General features: G+C 34.2%; 1 protein-coding gene across 1 annotated transcript in view; it reads right to left on the bottom strand.

Annotated features, from left to right (window-relative positions):
* LOC658656 (apterous a) overlaps positions 1 to 22,838 on the bottom strand; it is a 136,184-nt gene that overhangs the window by 84,454 nt on the left and 28,892 nt on the right. Inside the window, 1 exon segment of the mRNA NM_001145869.1 lies at positions 14,498 to 15,003. Coding sequence (NP_001139341.1) covers positions 14,498 to 15,003 — 506 coding nt within the window.

Genomic DNA, 22,838 nt, shown 5'->3' with positions numbered 1-22,838 from the left:
GACTACCATTTTTAAAGACAGGTCTGATATATGAGATTTTCCAAATATCCGGAAATTGAGACTGATCAAGAGATTTATTGAACAGCATTTGTAATGGCAATGTCAATTCATAAGCACAATTTTTTAAAAACATTTGAGATATACCATCAGGGCCGGTTGTATAGTTGTCATCTAGATGTATCAATTTTGAAAAAATAACATCAGCAGAAATTTCAACGCTATTTAAAAATACAGCATTTTGATCATTTTTAGAAAAATTTAAATCAGATAACTTCGGTTGACCAAGATAAACAGATTCAAAATGATGGGCAAAAAGGTTTACAATACCATTACATTTAGCGACATTTTTTTAGGATAACCCTGTACAGTATTTTTAGATTTAACATATGACCAAAATGCTCTACTGTTAGTTATAATATTTTGTTCTACCTGATCAAGGAATTGTTTTTTACAGTTCTTTGTGGCATTTTTACATTTATCTCTCAGTACACAAAATTGTTCATAATCACTTAACAGACCACTACGCTTATATTTTTTGTGAGCAATTTTCTTCTTTACAATTAAAGATCTTGTTGATTTGTTAATCCAGGAAGGAAAATTTGTATACGCATTTTTGCATTTGATCGTAATAAAGTTATCTAGGATATAATAAATGTGAGAATAAAAATATTCTACAGAGTTATTGATATCAACAAAATTATCTAAAACAGACCAATCAATAGAAGATAAATAACTTTTAATAACATCATATGGTGCATTCTTATAATCTAAATAAAAATATCAATTTCTGGTTGTATATCAGGTACAATAATATCACAGACATTAACACATAAAGGTGGATGATGTTTATCAATAGCAAGAATGGGTTCAACATTACTTACTAAAAGCCTATTATTACAAAATGTCAAATCCAAAAAAGTACCATTATCGTTTGCAATATTATTATATTGAAAAAGACCGAAGTATGTAAAATTGTCACATATGATTTCCTCTGCAGCAGAAAATACATTGTTGGGCACTAAGTAATCACAGTCAGTATCAACTAACCAACTAACACCTGGTAAATTATAGTCACCAAGTACACATAATACGGCATTCGGATAGTTTGTAGACATAAGAGCCAGGGAGCCAGGGTAATAAGTTATTATTATCCGTCCGCTTCCTGACACTCTTCAAAATCGCTTGGGTTAGGTCAGGACAAGCCCTCCACTTGATATTTAAATGAATTTTAAGACATAGTTATAACTAGTACAGTAAAAAGTCATAAATAAGACCCAAACGGACAAGGCCACACTTAATCGGTATCTATCAAGTAGCTTTCAAGACAAAAAAAATAATCGCCATGTGGAGTAATGGTGTCGCAATTATCGAAGACCTGCAAGCCTGCCCTGCATGCAGTGTGCTATCGGCCGATAGTGCCATATTTTATGGACTATTTGAATGAAAACACGGAAAAGTCGATAAAAACGGCGCTGTTTTACAAGCCAATTATCTAATTGTTCGGAGGGTTTTTTCTCCGATCGGAAGCTTGTGTGGTCGCTTCGAGGAAGCTCCTCGTTGTTCCTCGGTGCGATTTCTTAATTGCAAGGCCATCAATTACTTAGCATTTTAAGCCCGGATGAGAGGCCTCGACGTAAGCTCATTACAGCGCCAGTAATGCATATTACATGTACGATTAAAACATTAAAGATCGAATTTAATGCGCGAGAGATTAAGATTTCCCATAGGCAAGCATCGCTTGCGTGCTGGAGGAGAGAGATCGTGCAATTATAATTGTTACGCACGCTTTTATCGTGTGACAGTTTGGAAGAAGAGAGTGACCAGCGGCCGGTGAAGGAACAGTTATTTTGATCGATTCAGCATTTCACTGCGATGGCTTAATGCGATTTGACGCGAGGAATTTTTCGAAAGTTGCGACACCGGAGGAAAGAGGGATTTGCATAGGTGTGAGCTGGCAGGAAAGAGACAAGGACGCTTATCTAATTCGGTTTTTTTCATTTGATTTAATGGACTTGTTGGGTTTCGACACGACTGACTGTTTAACGATTCTGAAGCAACAGATGGATATTATTTTGACAAGACGGCTGGAATTTTTAATCGCTTGGACAAAGTGATCGAGGATTAACAGTCTTAAGGTTTAAGTACTATCGGACGTTTCCCGTTCCATGTGGACTTGTCCGAATTTATCGTACACGAATCGTAACACCGTCATGCCAGGACTATCATTCACTGGCTCCTGAACCGTGAATTTTTACCGGCATGGTCATTTACGTGGAATAACCGTGGTTTGGGGCCTTTTTAGCAATGGATAATAACTAGAAATTTATTTGATTAAACTGCGGAAGTATGGCAAGAAAGGTGTTCATGGTTGTTTGTTGTTTCCAAAGCAGAAGCTTCCATAAATAGCACAGAAATATCAATACTACTGTTAAAAAAATTCTCTATACAATACCTATTTCAAAAAGAATTTCTCAAAAGAGTAATCTACAGAAAAAAAACAAAGTAAAAAAAACAAAAAAAAACATTGAAAATAAAAAAAAACAAAGAAATAGCAAGCAGTCGATGAAAAGAGTGAAAATCAGATCTATTGATCAGATCATATCAGATATATTGAGAAAATGAGAAATGAATACAAAGTTTGTTCTTTACACTGAAATGAAGTCAATTTTTTTGTCAATAAGATGAATGTCTATAGCTTACAAAGTTGAAAAGGGCCTTAATGAAGTAACCTATTTACAAGAACAAACTAGTAATGCTACGACAATAAGCATTACAGTGTACAATGTGTTCAAAAATGATTGTTCATCAAGTCACCTATGAAATTTAAACGTACTGTGTCGCTTAATTTTAATTGTGTAGACCGTCAATGATGAAAGGTCCATCAAAATAATGCAAAAAGGCTTTAAACCCACAACAACAAAAATCACACAAATATGAAACAGAAACCAAAATAAACCAACAACTTTACCGAAAAATGCAAAAAAATGAGTGAAAAGTTATAGTTCAAAAAATTTGTCAGAGATGACAGTACTCAGAAACTCCAATAGTTAAATAGACATGATGAACAATCATTTTTAAACACATTGTATTTTCTACCCTCTGAATATAATTTGAATGTTCTATCAGCATCCACAATAAATTTAAATTAAAATTCAAGAAAATTAGGAAAAATCAAAATAAAAAAATCTGGGCTACGATTTATATATTTATCAAAAACTGTCTTATACTCGTAGTTCCTAAATACAATTTTTTAGGCGAAACATAAATGAAGTTGTTATCTATTATGTTTATTATGATCCATGAAATAGTCAACAAAATATTGCCTCTGGTGACGAGTGGACAGCGAAGAGCTTCAAATTCGTGTGGAGTGATATTTAAAATGATGAGAACTCAATGCAATATGTACCATTTTCAATTTATAATTCCATTTTTTGATAGATAATCGGTTGTCTAAATAAAAAGTAAGCACGAAAAAAGCAAAACTAACTTTATATTCGATCCAATTAGGTACTTTTTCAGTTTGTTTTATCAAAATTTCACAAATTAATTGCGCTTTTAAACGAGAAACGCTAAAACAATGTCATTTGTAATCCAGTTTTCAGCTGAAACACGTGTTTAAAAACCCGAAGAGATAAAAATAACACCACTTTTGAGACAATTTGATGATTTTTGAAAAAACTTTGCTAAACAATTGCATTTTGGATTGAAAAAAGGTGTTCATACAACGCGAAAATGGTAAAATTTTCGATTCTGTTTATTGGTTTTTCGGCCCGGCTTAGCAAACTTTTGCAGAAAAGTTGGTACGTTTTATTTCAATAATGTGCCTAAACCACAAAAAATGTAAAAACTGCTTCTATTGTTGAAATTTTTCGTTTACTCTTTTAGCAAATTTCACAAAAAAAGGTTAGTTCCAACTGAAAATGCGCTAAACATTCGAAAGTACAAAATAATGTACCTATTTTTCGATCAAATGTAGTAATTTCTTTACTGCTTTTTGGAAAATAATTCTGATACGCCTGAAAATGGTAAAATCGCAAAATTTGCTAAAAACAAAAACTACTAAAAAACTAAACCAAATTAAAAATCTTAAACTTAATAAAACTAAAAACAATATTTTTAGACAATTAGAATTATTTTTTAAAATAATTGCGTTATTGGTTTCTAGCTTAAGAACGGGCTAAAAAAAGAAGAAATTTTTTTTTCCTAATTTTGTACTTAAGTTGTAAATTTTTGACCTAATTAAATAAATTTTCGGCTTATTTTTGACGAAATTTTGCGTGTTTCTAGTAAAAAAACGAGCTAAAATGTTCGACAAAATAATTAATAACCTCATTTGTGGGTTTTCAAAACCCTCGGCTCGAAATTTCTAAAATAATTTTTGGTCGCTTTAATAAAAAAACAAATTAGGACGAAAAAATTAATTGCGTTTCTGGAATAAAGCGCTCGAGGAAGGAATAAATTATCTCGTATTTGCTCTAATTGAATTTTCAATCTGCTTATGAAAAAATATTTCTTAAACACTTCAAAAAAATAATAAAAGGAACACTCGGCTTATTTTTGACTACAAAAAAACAAAAATATTTAATGTTTGGTTCAATTTAGGAATTATTTAATTCGGTTTAGAAAAATTTCACAAAAAAAATGAATTTATAGCTCAAAAAAACAAGATTTAAACCATTTTTGATCTAACTAGACAATTTTTTGCATTATTTCAAACGTAAAAGTGTGTTTCTCATTATAGTTAAGTAACGTGCTAACGCCCTCAACAAAAAATAGATGGAAAAAATATTCTTAAAGACTCTCAAAATAAGGAAATGAATATTTAAAGCCGAGGAAATCATTTTCTAAGATTAGAGGTAACAGAAAAGTAAATCATGTGCCTTGAAATAAAATTTGTGTAGCGATTTAGTGCTAAGGTGTCTTGTTTTTGCATTACGTTTAAAATTCAAACGGGTCCGAATTGGTTGTTCACCTCTGCATTTGGTAGCTTGTCAATGTTTGTAAACCGCTTTTCTTGTGTCTTTTTACATTTTTTGCTCAGCACCTGAGCCATTACATAAATTCGGTCGTTCTTCCTGTTAGCAGCACGAGCCCAGACCGGACCGGTCCATGATTAATCCTCAATGCCCCCATTGTCCAGCACGTTACATTTTTCCGTGGGCGTCAGCACCGGGACGCCTGCTGGTCGCCATCCAGCTGTCAACATACCTCACACAGCCGACTTGTATCAGGGATCTATTGTGTGCTGACATGAAAATTCGAACGGCGGCAATTTATCCGGCGATAAGTCTCTCTGCCGGAGGTAAATGGCCAAGTCGTGACCATTAGTCCCTCGCGTCCGAAGTTGGCGACCCGCCGCCATCTAGCTGCCCGTCCGCCCGCCCGCCGCCTCCGCACGCCTAATTGATATACTTGCGTAATTTAAGGGCCGCAATCGCCGAGCGTGACCGCCGTGACTTGCGACAACGTTTGCCAAATTGCACCGATCCTGAGATCGACAAAGAATCGGACCCGAGTGGAGCCGTGCGGGAAACTCAACTTCTTTCAATATAGAAACTGTGTATACGGCTTTCGGGAAGCAAGTCCAAAAAATATAATAATACTTTATTTAGACGCCAAAGGGCATTTTTTAACATACAGTGTGAAATTTTTAACTGTAATAAAATTCATAACTTGAATATAGAGAATTTATTTTAAAATTGCAGAAACATGGCGCTTTTTGTTTTACCTTGCCCATCATTTGCTGGATATGCTTTTTGTTTATCTGCCCTCAAAACTGCACAGCCACCTCTAACTTTTTAGTACAACACTCTATTTGTTTTCTAAATATTCTCAATGCCCTAGTGATAAAAAAAAATAAAGCAGTGTGGAATTATTGACTAAAATCAAATTGTAACAAAAATATAAGCGATTTTTGTAAAAAATGTTGAAACAGGTCGATTTTTTATTTTCTTTGGTGCATGCAGTTTTTGTTTATCTGTTTTCAAAAATGCCCAGCCACCTCTAACGTCAAGTGTCACCTCATGTGAAAGAGCACTTTACAAGGAATACAACGCACTCTTTGTTTTCTGAATACTTTCAAAGCCTACGCGACAAAAAAATAAAAACCAATTTTTATAAGCTGAAATTGGGCATGTTACTAGAAATGTTGCAAAATGTTAGGAATTCAATCTACTATCGTTATGTAATTTATCAGGAGAGGAACTGTGCCCATTTTGAACAATTGTTGCATTAAATAATGTTCAACTTATAAAATTGGATTTTATTTTTTTATCACGTAGGCTTTGAAAAAATTAAAAAAACAAATAGTGCGTTGTAATGCTTGCGAAAAGAGCTTTCATACGAGGTGCCACTTAATATACCCTTACATTTGAAAAAAAAAGTTAGAGGCGGCTGTGCATTTCTGACAACAGATTAACAAAAACCATATGCACCAAATATAGTAGGCAAGGAATAATAAAAATTGACCTGTTTCAAGAATTTTTACCAAAATTGCCTAAATCAAAGTTATAAACTTTATTCTATTTAAAAATTCCACACTGTATACAATAAATAAAGAAAACACCACAAAAAGTTTTTACACATACATGATATGTTATGCCTATAACTATATTGTCTACAGGGTAATTCTTAAATAGACTGAATCACAGCTTTCCCAGGGTAAGTAGAAGCTTAGTTAAACTGAGATAAAATGTGCTCATGTTCATCATAAATATCGATAATACACAGTGATCATTGTTGCATTGATTAAGTACACTGTCATCAAATGATTATGAACACATCAGTGGCGTGCGATTTATCTCCAACACAAATTAAAAAAAATATTTCGAAAATCGTGATTTAATTTTTTTACTATTTTTCCCAACATGTACTCATTTGATAAACCCAGGGGTAGTTGTCGCTCAATTTGAGAATAACGCTGTATAACAGAAACAATCTTCAGGGACCTTCTTGCGAGCCAAATTTCACCTCTGCAGAGTCTCTTCACCTCTGATTTTTCCTCGCATCAAAATGGGACAATGTTAATTGAATCCTTCCAAAGCACCTTAATGGCAATTACGGACAACGCGAGTGCCAGATGTCGCTACTGTATTCCGGCTGAAAGCGCTCTTCCTTTTGCAAAAGAATCTCGCACAATAGACGAGAAATTTATAAATAAATTAGCGAGCTGAGTCATCTCTCTAGCCATTCTATTTATAACCGATCATTTTTTCCCAAATCGTTCGTTATCCGTTGTTTTTGTGTAATTTCGAAAGAAAGTGTAAATAAATACTTTGAAACTGGCGGGTCAGGAGACTTGAACTCGCGATAATTGCCATAGACGATAAGGAGTTATTTTGGCGGATCAACGGTGTGCTTGCTGCAGGACAGGGGCGTTTGACGGGCTGTTAATTGACTTTATTGCTTCATAATTTTAATGGGCATCAGATTGTCAGAACTGAGACGTGCAATTAAAACATTAAATTTAATACGGTCGTAAAGGAGGCATAAATGCTCGGACGGGAAAAATTCTTATCGGAGCGAAACATTGACTTTGACATAATTAAAAATTACGCGAACGAGGATAGAGACGTCGTAAATAACGCGAGTTTATGATGGGCGTTGGAGTTTGATACTATTGGAGCTATTGGAGAGGTCTTGATGGAAGATTCCGAACGGAACAAAATGTGATAACTGATAACGCAGAGTAATAGGTTAACACATGCGATTCCAAGATAAATCAACATTAAACAAAACTGAGAAAAAATGAGAGAACTCGAATCTATCTATATATTTCAAACAAAAATATCATAAAATAACTATTCTTGAAAAGGGCTAGGCTCTAACAATATTTCTGCATTGTTCTGTCTCAAGAGCTTAAAAGAGCGAAGAATAGTGTCTGGCATGCTTGAAAAACATTTTTCTTTTAAGAAAGGTCTCTGTATTGGTACCTAGTTAACAAAATAAATTGTCAATATAGATAAAAACAAGTTAAATAAAAATTGGCTTATAACGTAACTGTGAAAAAAAAACAAAAAAATAGAAACCACAATAAATCAGAAAATTGGTTAACATAAATTAAAAAAAAAAGATTATGGAAAGTATTAGCCCTTTGTCTAGACGTTTATACAGGGTGTTAGGAAATAGGTTAGCAATATTTTGCATGCGAAGTTGCCATGATCAGACGAGTCAAAACCCTTATATCATTTTTCCAAAAAGTGCATACATAAGTTAAATGGAGTTTTGAAGTTTTGGGTTACGTTTACAAAGGAGTTCTCGATTTGTACATACATTAACGATACGTCGGTCATTGGGAAATATATTAATACCTAACCATTTAAGCATTTATAAATTTTAAAATGCTAATTTGTAAGTACAAATATACTCCTCAGATAGAAAAAATATTTTTTCACTTTTTAGTGCATCTTTAAAATAAAAGCTTTTTTTTAAAAAAAAAAACATTTAAATTTTTTTATGTTATCGGGTTTCCAGTCTTACAATCTCGTAGTTTTTGACTGTTTCTCTCACACAGTTTTTAAGTTTATCCTCAGTATTTCAGCTTTTTATATCTTGATTTTTCATATTTCATATTCATTTCTTAAATTTTTTAGTTTTTGTTGATTCACTGTCTTATAATTTCAATTTCCCAATTTCTTAATGTTCTCACATTGCAGTTCTATAGTTTTTTTAATTTATCACTCTTTCAGTCACTGAAATCTGCTCAATTTTAATCTTATTGATTTTTTTTGTGTACCAATTTTTAATTTTTTTAGCTTATCAGTCTTTTATTCACAATGTCATTTTCAAGATTCACAAGTCCTTGCAATTGTTCGTTTTCAATTACATATTAAGATTTTTTGGATAAAATATGTAAGACAATAACTGAAGGATTTCTTCGTTTTTACAAGATTTTTTTTCGAAAATACAGAAGCCGTAATTAAATAACAGAGTTAGAATTTGAATATAAATGCTCCCAACATCTTAAATTAAATCCCTTAAATAATATCTTAGTAAAAATCAATAGCTGCCAAAGTAAAATAACATTACAAAGACGAGCAAGCAAGTTTTTTATTGATTTACAAATTTTCTTTAATAAAATGTAATAAGTCATAATAAGTTGTTTCATATGTATTTTTTTTCGCAAAAAGTAATAAACAAGTGAGCCACAGTTTTCTGACAAAATATTCACATGAAAAAAATTTTTATTATTCTTTTTTAAACATTTTACTGACTGATTTCCAAGTAAAATACGAATTTCTCCACGATTTCTTGAAGCCGCTTTAATAAGACATCAATTTCCATCATTTTTCTTCCGCCGTTTCAGTCACCCGAAGCGAAATGCTGCTCCAATTTCGCGCAAAAAATCAAAACACGGTTTTGCTTGTAGGATGCAGGAGTCACGCCGCCCCCTGGGGCACCCCTTGCCTGATCCATCATCAATCCTGCGGTTAACCAACAAGCCCACCGAAAAACCGCGTATGTGCAGCCATTTATCATCATAGACCGTGTCAGTGCACAAAAATTGCCGGCAATTAAATTTGCGTGTTCTCGCAGAAATATGAAAGTTTCGCAATAAATTAGTTGGAATATAAATGCGTGCAGCAAGTTTTTGTTATTGCTTTTATCCGCTGTTGACTGTTGGAAATGTTGCACCTGCGTATAAGGATATTAACATGATCTATATAACCACTCTGTATTTCGCTTTTTTGTCTCACATACTTTGTGCTTCATTCCTCCAGTTTTAATAATGCCTTTGCCGCATATTCCGGCCAAGACCACAGATTGAGTTATTATTTTAAGTACGAAACGGGTGGCGAGCTTTTCGCCGAAAATGTTGTCTAAAGTTCGGTTTTGAAGCTTTTTTCGCTTCGGCGGGATGTTTAAACAATCTCAGGACATACCGGCTGTTGCCGGTTGAATAACACTCAGTCTGGGCATTCGAAGAATACGCGTCGCTACTGTTTAATATGACTCCCTGATTAATTGCATAACGAGGCATATTAATGCCCGTGCGCCAACCTCTTTCACTACCGTTCACTGCCGCGCTCTTCGGTATGCTAAACATCTGACGGAATGATTTACGGCGCAGAAACCAGCCACGCAACGGAGTCCTGCTAACACTTGTAACCCCGAAAAAATCCTGATTTGCGAACATTCGCAAAATCAAACGCGAGCGCTTTTTACAAAAGTGTAGAAAAAACGATTAAAATGGTTCGTCAAGTTTTACACTCAGGCACTTTACACCTCTTAGAAGAGAGAAAAAAATGTGAAATAAGTATATTCCACTGCACTGATATGCAATCTCGCTAGGAAAAAAATATTTTTTTCTATTGATTTATTTGTCCAATAAAAACGAAAAAAAACATTTGACCAAAAATCACATTAGCTGTTTTTTACACCAATGGATCGGAAATACGAAATAAAATTATTCTGCAAAAATTTGACTTGAAAAAAATCGTTAGAATTGGATTAAAAAAATGATATTATTCATCGGAAATTTCAGTCTAATTTATGAGGGACAAGATTGAGTAGTGATAAATCTCCGCGACAAAAGGACCCACTACCTACCCCAATAACAGTAATGACTGCAGAAATTTTAAAACTAGCGGCACAGTCCCATCGGGCGGTTTTAAAGCCAGGACCGGGATAAGCACACTAACGTGTTAAAAATGTTTTTATTAAAAAATTACATCGATGTTCAAATTGGTGACTATTTTGGTCTGAGCACAAACGAATTCTTCTTTTACAATTCGCATGAACCCTTGCCGTAAGATTTAAAGATTAACATTCCATTTAGAGTAAACAGAGAAAATAAGTGGTAATCCGGGCCTGAAAAATTCTTACCAGCCGCCTCAACCTTCAGACCCAACAATGATCACGTGCCAATTTTACGACAAATGTAATAAATTTTTGAAAACCACCATCCTGATGGAGACCTTCTGTGGAAGTGATTTACAATTTTACCAAAATTCATGGGAAAAAAGCTGCCCCAATTTCAAAACAGAAATTAAAAATCAGCGACACATTTTCTCAAAAATTTAATTAGGCACTTCGATGCACTACCTATGGACCAAAGATCGTTGATATTAGTCTATAGTTAACTAAGCAAGAGTGAAAAAACACACCATACAAGTAATCATTTTAAAAATTGGTCAAATCGTTCTTCCATACAATAAAATCACATACGATTCTTTTTAGAATCTAAGATAAATTACAGAGGTGAAAAGTGCCTGAGTGTAAAAATTGACCCCCATAAAATGTGAACCAAGAAATTGTCAACCATTACAAAAAAAAAGTAATTTGCCACTTCAGCAGTACTTAAACGACTTTCAGCCAACTAATAGTCAAAATGCAACGATAAAACCCATCGAGTCATTTACATATTTCCGATTAGTTTTTGTAACTAATTGGTGCGACTTTTAATTGTGTAAAATAAAGGCAGGAAAGCTTGGCACGCACTTGCAATGAAGATGCAAGACTCCGGTTTTATCACCTTTGGCAAACTAGAACCATTAGACCCTTTTAAAACCGTATTACTTGTCAGAACCAGTGTAAATAATTGTAAACTGAGAGTAAATATGTATACTAGACAAAATTCTATTCGGTGTTTATGGCGCGTGTGCCATTTTCTAACTAAATAGATACTGCAGATTGGCGTAATTAAATATTTGTTGTAGTGGTACGAGTTCTTGGGTAGGGTTTTTAGCAACTAATTGGCCAGAAGTTATCAAAGCTTCATAGAACCACAGTTAAAAAATCAACGTGTCCAGTCTTTAATTGTCTTTAATTATCACATTATTTTCTTTTTTCCTCAGTATATTTTTTTACTTACTTATTTCAACATGAAATCATAGTTACTTTACACATTTTTCGTTTACCTACGAACATTTCTGCTAAAAAGCTGCTAGAATTGTCCAAAATTTGTTTTGCTCTTTTGCATTTTTAAGCAAGAAGTTGTCCGAAACTAAGAGTTTTTAATTTGCCGTTTTCCTGGCCAGAAGACAGCAATTTCAGGTTTTCTATGACAAATTTTTGCAATTTTTGGGCAAGAATCATCCAAAATCAACTGATTTCAACAAAACTGCGCTTAAAGCATCGTTTTCGACGTCAGAATGAAGCAATCTCAGGTTTTCTACTATAATTTTTGAGCAAAAAATTGTTCAAAGTTGACTGATTTCAATTAAATTTGTGCTTAAATCGTAATTCTTAAACAGTTTAAAGCAATTCCTGCCTTTTTGTCGTTTTTAAAGCCGGAATCGTAATACGAGCACTTGGGTAGGGTTTTTAGCAACTAATTGGCCAGAAGTTATCAAAGCTTCGTAAAACCACAGTTTAAAAAAATATCGTATTCAGTCTTTAATTTTTTCTTTTTTCCCCAGTATATTTTTTTGCTTACTTGTTTCAACATAAAATCATGGTTATTTTATTATACACATTTTTTATTTACCTACGAACATTTTTGTTAAAAAAGCTGCAAGAATCGTCCAAAGTTTGTTTTGCTCTTTTGCTGTTTTAAGCAGAAGTTGTTCGAAATCAAGTGTTTTTAACTCCCCGTTTTCATGGCCAGAAGACAGCAATTTCAGGTTTTCTATGGCAAATTTTTACAATTTTTGGGCGAGAATCATCCAAAATCAACTGATTTCGACAAAACTGTGCTTAGTGCGTCGTTTTCGACGTCAAAATTAAGCAATCTCAGGTTTTCTACAACAACTTTTGAGAAACAAATCGTTCAAAACTGATTTCAACAAAATTTGTGCTTAAATCGTACTTTTTTGAAAGCATAAAGCAATTCCTGGCTCTTTGCAGCAATTTATGTCGTTTTTAAAGCCGGAATCGCGGTACGAGTACTTGGGTAGAGTTTTTAGCAACTAATTGACCAGAAGGTATAAAATCTTCGTATAGTACCACAGTTTCAAAAAATCATCGTGTTCAGCCTTTAATTGTCAGTTATTATCACAGTTTTTTTTCTCATTTTCTTGGTTTGCTTATTTATTTCAACATAAGTTATTATATATTAGTAGTAATAGTAGTTATTATATACATTTTTCATTTACCTGCAAACATTTCTGCTAAAATCGTTCATCGTTCAAAATTTGTGTTGCTGTCCAACACAAATCGTCCATATTTTTGCAATTTTTGAGCAAGAATCATCAAAAATTTACTGATTTTAACAAAACTGTGTTTATAACAATTTTTGAGCAAGAAATCGTTCAAAATTAACAGATTTCAACAAAATTTGTGCTTAAATCGTAGTTTTTGGACAGTATAAAGCGATTTCTGGTTTTCTACAACGATTTTTGTCGTTTTTAACTCTGGAATCGTCATTTTCGGCGCCAGAATTAAGCGATCTAAGGTTTTCTGCAGGAAGTTTTGTAATTATTAAGCAAGAAATCATCCCAGTTCAACGAAACCTGGGATTAAGTCGTAGTCTAGATCGGTATAAAAAAAATCTGATTTTTTTACAACAAATTTTGCCGTTTTAAATAAGAAATCGTCAAAAATCGAGTATTTTCAATTAAACCGCTGGTTAAATCGTCGTTTTAGGCTCCTGAATAAGGCGATTTCAAGTTTTCAACAGCGAGTTTTTGCGAGTTTTTTCCCAAATCAACTGTTTTTAACGAAACTCGAAAAGATATAACTCTGGCAAAAAAAGTTTAAAGTCTAAGCCTTATTGTAGCCCCTATTTTTTTTTCTTACAACGAAATTACAAAACTAAGAATGAGTTACTCAGCTACTCCAGTTCATTTCATTTTTAATTTTAAGTACATAATTGTAGGTCCTCTCCAAATTATCAAAAACCAGTCCACAAAAAACAATAAGTAATAATCTTGCTCATACCACTTTCAAAACGAAAGAGAAACATGACTTGTTAAGGAAAAGGGTAAAACATGTACACTTTGCCCCAGGACTAGGTATTTTATATGTTTTACATACTTAACATATATTTATACTCACGTGCTTATTGCTTACTGATTTACTTTCTATCCTGTTACTTGAATAACTTACACTTTAGGTGGTTATAAAATTCAAACCAATGTGTATAATAAATAAATACATTTTTACATTGCGTTTATCATTACGATAAAAGTAATGATATATCCGTAGGTATTTCCAGACATTTTTCCATTCGTGGTTTAGTCTGAACATTTTCATAATTTTTATAACTTCTCAGTTTTTTTTCAGGTCACAAATCAAAGAAAGCTACCTGAGCTGAATTACATTACATAGCATTTTTACTCGTTTCTGTATTAATTTTTGATCAAAATTAGCGTTAATACACAAATAACGTTTTGATTCATCTTTGGTAAAAACAGATCAGTGTATTTGATGACACCGATAGTTTACTTCGAGAAAACGGTTTTTAGTGAAAAATAATAAAACAGTACTCTTAAGTCATTGAATAATTAATTGCTTAGAACACGACCGAGCGTAGTGAACGAGTGTTGTAAATATAGACTCATTTAATAATATACACTTAGTTAACTTAATTTTTTTTTGTTAAATAATAAATCCTTACCTGTAATAGTCCTTCTTGCAGTAGATGTTCCCGTCCCTGGAAAAGCAGGTGATCTCCCCATCCAGCGTGTTCCTGCACTGGCAGCACTGCAGACAGGACGCGTGCCACCTCCTGTCCACCGCCTGGAGGTAGAACCTGTCGGTGATCCTCATGCCGCAGCCGGCACACACGGCCCCGCCGCCGCCGTCGTCGGCGCAGCTTGGCGGCGGCGTGGGCGGCGTGCCCGGCGTCTGGAGCGGCTCGAGCTTCGGGATGTGGTGCTCGAAGGAGGAATGGGGACGGCACAGCTCGCCCGGGGGCGGCGGGGGATGGTTGAGCGCCGGCGGCGGCGGCCGGCACGTGTCCGACCCGCACGACTGGTGGTTGTTGTTGGAGGGGGTGCTGCAGGAACTGCCGCTGGAGACCGAAGGGTCTGCGTCCCCCATTGACGAGTCGCACGACGGCAAGTTCGGCGATAGGTCGCGGGATGGGTCGTACGCCGGGCCTATGTACTGCTCGTGCTGCTGCTGCAAAAAAAATTCACAAATCTACCATATTTTGGAAAAAAATTCAAATTCCTTTTCTCATGTGTTAAGAACATACTTTACATTTTTAGTTTTGTGTAACAAAAGTCTTGTTTTGTTTTTTCGTTCGTTTTTTATAATTCTTGTTTTTACTATACTTACTGTTTTTAATTTTGTTTACTGTTTTTAATTTTACTATATTATTTACATACTGTTCTACAGTTAACTTGTTTACTTAAAAACAACTAGAGTGTTTAACAGATCACATAAAATTAAAATTTGGTCTTTGTAAAATTTCCTAGTTATGGTGTACCCCAAGGGTCTGTTTTGGGACCACTACTTTTGACATTAGCTTGAGTGGAATTACAGAATTATGTGTTACGTGTTAAAATAAATAGTCTGTTAAAATAGATAGTAAGAGGTTTATCTTTTAGTTGTGGCGTACCCCAAGGTTCTGTTTTAGGACCACTACTAATATAGACTAAAGATCACTTTTAACAATAGTAGGAAAGTAATGTTTGTCGATCATGTACAGCACTGTTTCTAAAAATTTTTTACTACTATTTATAAACATTACAATTTGTGTTAGAAAATTCTAATTTCAAGTCCCGATATAAATATAAGTATTTCTCTTTGACCTCTTCTGAAAGGAGAGATGGTTTGTAATGTCCATAACTTTGAATGGAAGCCCAAAGTGCATTTGTCTCAATTTAAGATCGCTTTCATGCCGGCAATATTCCTTTATCATTGTCAGTTTTTCTATGAAAAAAGCCCGTGCACGATTATTGAGCTATTACTCTAACAAGGTAAATACATGTTAAGGCGTCGTCATTAAGATTGAAGATAGCACCGAGGTTATATTTTTGCCAAGATAGGTTACATGGCGAAGGGTCTGTGTCGATGATTTACATTTCTAATGGCAAGAAAGTGAATTACAGGCGCATAACTCATGCAATGGTCATCCGGTAGCCTTTGCACAACCCATTGGGATGCTTGCATGCGAGCCACTTGCGGCCATGAGCCCGGCACCAGCAGCGACGAGCTGGTTTCGCCATTGCCGCAGGAAGGAATAATTCAAGGGACGACATGGATGGACTTCCTTCATTTCGTGGAAACGAGACGAGTGCGTGAGAAACGTGACAGCGACACCACACTTTTTACGAGAATTGTAATCACAATAATTAGCCGCAAATTTTATTATTACGGTCATTATAACCACTTTTCTTTTTTGGTTGTGCGCCGACTTTACAAAGAAACTGCTCACTTTTACACACACTAACTTGTTCTAATCTTCGATCCTCCACGCCTGAAGTGTTTTTTACTAAACCAAGTTAATTGGCGCAGTCAGTAGGATTTGCAATTTGGGCGAGTTTCGGTTTTATTAAACCATCATCAACAAACAAGTACAAGGACGTTAACATTGATTTTATTTTAAAGTGTGTTGGTGGTGGTAAAAGTAAATAACATGATACAATAAAAATAAAAATGTTAGAACAATTTAAGAACTCTGACAAAGTAACTAAAGATAAATTAGAGAGAATTTCAAAAAATGTCATGGAAGGAGTGGGGAAAATAAGTGATTTATAGATAGTTTTCATTTATTCATGTAATGTTTTTTGTGTTAAATGTTTACACGTTTAGAGAAAATATCATACAAATTTTTAGAAGAAGTGCTCTACAGGATTTTCGACAAACATTACTTCCCTACTATTGTTAAAAGTGATTGACTCCGATCTTTAGTCTACATTAGAAAAAGTAGTGGTCCCAAAACAGTACCTTGGGGTATGCCACAACTAAGAGATACACCTCTTACTATCTATTTCAACAAACTTCTACCTTCTATTTTAACACGTAACGCATAATTCTGTAATTCCACTCAAGCTAATGTAAAAAGCAGTGGCCCAAAACAGATCCTTGGGGTACACCATAACCAGAAATTTTTACAAAAACCAAATTTTAATTTTATGTAATCTACCAAACACTCTAATTGTTTTTAAAGTAAACAAGTTAACTGTAGAACAGTATGTAAATAATGTAGTAAAACTAAAAACAAACATTATAAATAAAGAACAAAAAAACAAAACCAATTCTAAAATAAAATACAGAAACATGTCATTAATAACATCATTGTAAGGACAATGTATTATTGTCCTTTTTTTCTGTCATACGAGTATATATATATCATTGTAATGAAAATTCTTAACTGAAAAAATACGACTCCAGTTACACAAAACTAAAAAATTAAGGTATGTATGTTTACGCAACACGTTTCACTGCTGACGAAACTATCATGGATAACTAGATCATAATTTTAAAAAATCGCTTGGAATTTTTGGATTATTCGATGAATGTTTTTTTAGTTTATATTTTTTTTATATTTTCCTTTCGAGTTTGTAGATTTATTTAAGGTTTTCGGATTATCCAGGTTAGTTAACTTGTGTTTTCAGTTTGTAATTTGTCTCTAGTCTGCCCGAGTATTTTTACATTTAGATTGCCACCATGTAATTTAAAGATTGTCAATAAATTTAGTTTAATTTCTATGAAAATATGTCTTCTTTAGTTTTCTCATTCTTTTCCTTAACACAATATTCACCATTCACTTTACACCAAGCAGACACATATTCTTTCCAAATATTTCACACTAATGTCCTCTTAGCTATAGATTGTCGCTGCAGTTCTTCTTTGCTTATAAAATCAAATGACCGCTTGAAGTGTCCGCTTTGGCGTGTTAACTTGATAAGGCATTATTGATATAATGTACTGCGCTAAGCGGACACAATACTACATAATTACACAAACAAACGCATGTGTCCGCTGCATTAGATGTGACCGCACGGTGACCGCATGGTGACCGCACAGTGACCGCTTGAGTTTTTTTGCTCCAAAAAACATAAAATGCCCTAAATGATACTTAAACTCATATCCACCTTCAAAAAATAGTTATACAAAAGAATAAAAAGTTGCAAAATTAAATGTGTTTAAATTAAATCAAGTGACCGCTGGAAGTGTCCGCTTTGGCGTGTTAGCTTGTTAAGGCATTATTGATATAATGTACTAAGCGGACACAATATTACATAATTACACAAACAAACGCGTGTGTCCGCTGCATTGGATGTGACCGCACAGTGACCGCTTGAGCTTTTTTGCTCCAAAAACACAAAATGCCCTAAATGAGACTTAAACTCATATCCACCTTCAAAAAATAGTTATACAAAAGAATAAAATGTTGCAAAATTAAATGTGTTTAAATTAAATCAAGTGACCGCTGGAAGTGTCCGCTTTGGCGTGTTAACTTGTTAAGACATTATTGATATAATGTACTAGGCGGACACAATATTACATAATTACACAAACAAACGCGTGTGTCCGCTGCATTGGATGTGACCGCATGATGACCGCTTGAGTTTTTTTGCTCCAAAAAACACAAAATGCCCTAAATGATACTTAAACTCATATCCACCTTCAAAAAATAGTTATACTAAAGAATAAAATGTTGCAAAATTAAATGTGTTTAAATTAAATCAAGTGACCGCTGGAAGTGTCCGCTTTGGCGTGTTAGCTTGTTAAAGCATTATTGATATAATATACTAAGCGGACACAATATTACATAATTACACAAACAAACGCGTGTGTCCGCTGCATTGGATGTGACCGCATGATGACCGCTTGAGTTTTTTTGCTCCAAAAAACATAAAATGCCCTAAATGATACTTAAACTCATATCCACCTTCAAAAAATGGTTATACAAAAGAATAAAATGTTGCAAAATTAAATGTGTTTAAATTAAATCAAGTGACCGCTGGAAGTGTCCGCTTTGGCGTGTTAGCTTGTTAGGGCATTATTGATATAATGTACTAAGCGGACACAATATTACATAATTACACAAACAAACGCGTGTGTCCGCTGCATTGGATGTGACCGCATGATGACCGCTTGAGTTTTTTTGCTCCAAAAAACACAAAATGCCCTAAATGATACTTAAACTCATATCCACCTTCAAAAAATAGTTATACAAAAGAATAAAAAGTTGCAAAAATAAATGTGTTTAAATTAAATCAAGTGACCGCTGGAAGTGTCCGCTTTGGCGTGTTAGCTTGTTAAGGCATTATTGATATAATGTACTAGGCGGACACAATATTACATAATTACACAAACAAACGCGTGTGTCCGCTGCATTGGATGTGACCGCATGATGACCGCTTGAGTTTTTTTGCTCCAAAAAACATAAAATGCCCTAAATGATACTTAAACTCATATCCACCTTCAAAAAATAGTTATACAAAAGAATAAAAAGTTGCAAAATTAAATGTGTTTAAATTAAATCAAGTGACCGCTGGAAGTGTCCGCTTTGGCGTATTAACTTGTTAAGGCATTATTGATATAATGTACTAAGCGGACACAATATTACATAATTACACAAACAAACGCGTGTGTCCGCTGCATTGGATGTGACCGCATGGTGACCGCTTGAGTTTTTTTGCTCCAAAAAACACAAAATGCCCTAAATGATACTTAAACTCATATCCACCTTCAAAAAATAGTTATACAAAAGAATAAAAAGTTGCAAAAATAAATGTGTTTAAATTAAATCAAGTGACCGCTGGAAGTGTCCGCTTTGGCGTGTTAGCTTGTTAAGGCATTATTGATATAATGTACTAGGCGGACACAATATTACATAATTACACAAACAAACGCGTGTGTCCGCTGCATTGGATGTGACCGCATGATGACCGCTTGAGTTTTTTTGCTCCAAAAAACATAAAATGCCCTAAATGATACTTAAACTCATATCCACCTTCAAAAAATAGTTATACAAAAGAATAAAATGTTGCAAAATTAAATGTGTTTAAATTAAATCAAGTGACCGCTGGAAGTGTCCGCTTTGGCGTGTTAACTTGTTAAGACATTATTGATATAATGTACTAAGCGGACACAATATTACATAATTACACAAACAAACGCGTGTGTCCGCTGCATTGGATGTGACCGCATGGTGACCGCACAGTGACCGCTTGAGCTTTTTTGCTCCAAAAACACAAAATGCCCTAAATGATACTTAAACTCATATCCACCTTCAAAAAATAGTTACACAAAAGTATAACAATGTTGCAAAATTGTTTTTTCTTCATTCTGTCTCATCCTCGTTTCCAAAAACTGTAGTGCTACCGAATCTTTTATTAAAGTAATCAGAAAGTTACAGTCTCAAAAAATTCGTTTGGAATTATTAACAGTTGCATTCTGTGGTATGTACGTTCATATTGAATATCTGCACCCATGGTCATCAGACGACCCCATCACCAGTCCGTCCAACCTCCGATCCCTCGGTCGCATGCAATTAAAAAACAATTGCTTAGGTATATTGCTGATGGTAGATTCGAGCGTACGCTTGGTAATTATTGCTTTTGGTTAAAACAAACACGAACGGAGGTAACACGCCGGTTTCATAACATAATGAGTGTGATGGGTCCCTATCGGGCCAAGTCGTGCGGCTGGCCGGGTCGTGAGAGTGATAGCTGTCAGAATCAGAGAGAGCCGCTGGCGCTCCACCGAAGGGAGGTGAGGGACCTCAAGAGGGCTGGGTCGTGACCTGGACTATCTGTGTGGCAAGAGGCACGCGGCACCTCCTGGGGTGCATACCACGTCCAGGGACGGACACACACCACTTGCTGCTCGCTCTCGATTTTGGCTTTGAACTCGTTTCGAAATTGCGCCGAAGAAAGTGAATGAACCATTCCATAATAACAGCTTTGACAGCGGACGGGCTCCACAGGTTTGGCCGGATTTTAAAAAATGTATCAACAGGTGCCCCCATAACTTTCGACTCCGATCTCGCTGACACCATAAATATATGCATCGGTGTCATGATTGTCGGCCACTTAATAACTCTCGTAAACAAACCAAGGAATGAAAAAGAAGAAACTGAGGAGCAAACACGAAACTAGAGCATTTGAATTTAAATTTTTCACAAAAACTGAACTGGAAAACAAAACCAAGATATAAATTCAAAATAGAAAAAATAAGAAAGAAAAATGTACAAAAAAAGAAGAGAATTATAGAGAAAGAATCTAAGAAAGTAACTTGCACACACCGCCAAATTTATGGAATAATGTTAGTAAAACTGAAAGTATTTTCTAGTTAAAATAATACAACTCTCAACTTGATTTCAAATTTTACAAGTTTTGTATTTTGAGTTATGAGGTCATTGACACTTCTTTAAAAAAAACTCAAAAATTGTCAGCCATTTCTAACAATTTTCAATACCACCTTATCCTCGTAGGTATAGTTATTTACGTATTCAGTTATAAAAAAGCGATTTCGTTTAACAAGCAAAATGTTTGCCAAAACGAGTGAGCGCAGTGAAAAATTACTTAAACGTAAGTTAAAATGTAAAATTGAAACAAAAAAAATTAAATTGAAAAATTAAGAGAATGAAAAGATGAGAAAGAGAAACTGAAGGAACAAAATTCTGAAGTAAAAAAACATTCTGACAAGTGAGAGTCTGAAAACTGAGAAACTTCAGAAGGAAACAAGCACATAAAAACATATACATAGATCAACGAAAAATTATTTTATTACACTTTGTACTTAATTTGCTCATTTTCGTTTTTTTTATTCTTGTACTGATTTCATTTTTTTATTAACCACATTTTTTTTCTTCTCCTCTTAAAGTATTATTAAGTAAGTATTATAGCTATTTCATTTTATGCATTTATTTTTGTATTGACACTACTTGCACATTTAAACATACTTTTCAGTTCAACAAAAATAATAATAAAATTAGTTACTATCCCTTAATTTTGCGGCGAACTGTATTACATAAATAAATTTTCGTAAATTTTGATTCAAAACATAGAAAAAACAAAATTGTAATATTTAACAACAACAAAAGCAATTCGAACAAAATTTTCCACCAACCTCTTAACAATATGAAAATATCTGGAGGCAAAATTTGTAATCTTTGTAATGTGCTTATCCTATAAACATCCTAAAATTATGGTTCAATTAAAAAAAACTACGCCTGTTTTCTCTTTTAAAGTGAACAGATATCCAAATACATTGCCCCAAAAAACTAGTTTTTTTCAAAAAAAAGTTAATAGGATTTTTTTGAAACCTGGAGTTAACAAAACTGTGATGGTTTTTGTTACTGTTAAAATTTTCGTTTATCCGTTTTATTTAATATTTTAGTATTGCCATTTCGCCAACCAAAAATGTATCGTAAAAAATACTTTCAGTTGAAAAAAATACTCACAAAAAGTTTGGGTTATTGCTTGGATAAAAATTAATATACATTAGGGCCGGTTTATAGAAGCGTCATTAATTTAATCCTCAATTAAATACGTGATTAACTGATCACATGACCAAACTGAACCAATTTGGTTGGTTCATTCGAATGCGCAATTAACTTTAATTGAGATTTCTATAAGTCGGCCCCTGTGACATTTTTTTCATCCTTTCTCTTTTAAATTTAGTAATATCCCTAAATTTTTCGAGCAGTTTGTAATTTGCCACTCACTGAATATATCCAGAAAACCAAAAAAATTTCAAAATAGTTTAGAATTTCTCATAATTTAGGAAATGTTGCTAAACTTGGCAACACAGTCAGTGTGTGTAGAGTTGGAGGTTTGTTTGGGTTAGATGAAATGATTGATTTGACGTTATCACGACTGACCTTGATCTTTAATTCTTGGAGTTAAACGATTCCGAAAGAAAAGCCAAGATTGGTAGAAAAATGATGCATGCGAAGTGTCTGCACTTGTTGATAGTAACAACAGAGATAAAAATGTAGGAAAACAAATAAATAATAATTTGTGGAATGTGGCAGAGATTAAGCCGGGCGA

Source organism: Tribolium castaneum, chromosome 1 (genome assembly GCF_031307605.1).
Source record: "Tribolium castaneum strain GA2 chromosome 1, icTriCast1.1, whole genome shotgun sequence".
In the NCBI taxonomy this organism is placed as follows: Eukaryota; Metazoa; Arthropoda; class Insecta; order Coleoptera; family Tenebrionidae; genus Tribolium; species Tribolium castaneum.
This window is presented reverse-complemented; position numbering and strand designations above follow the sequence as displayed.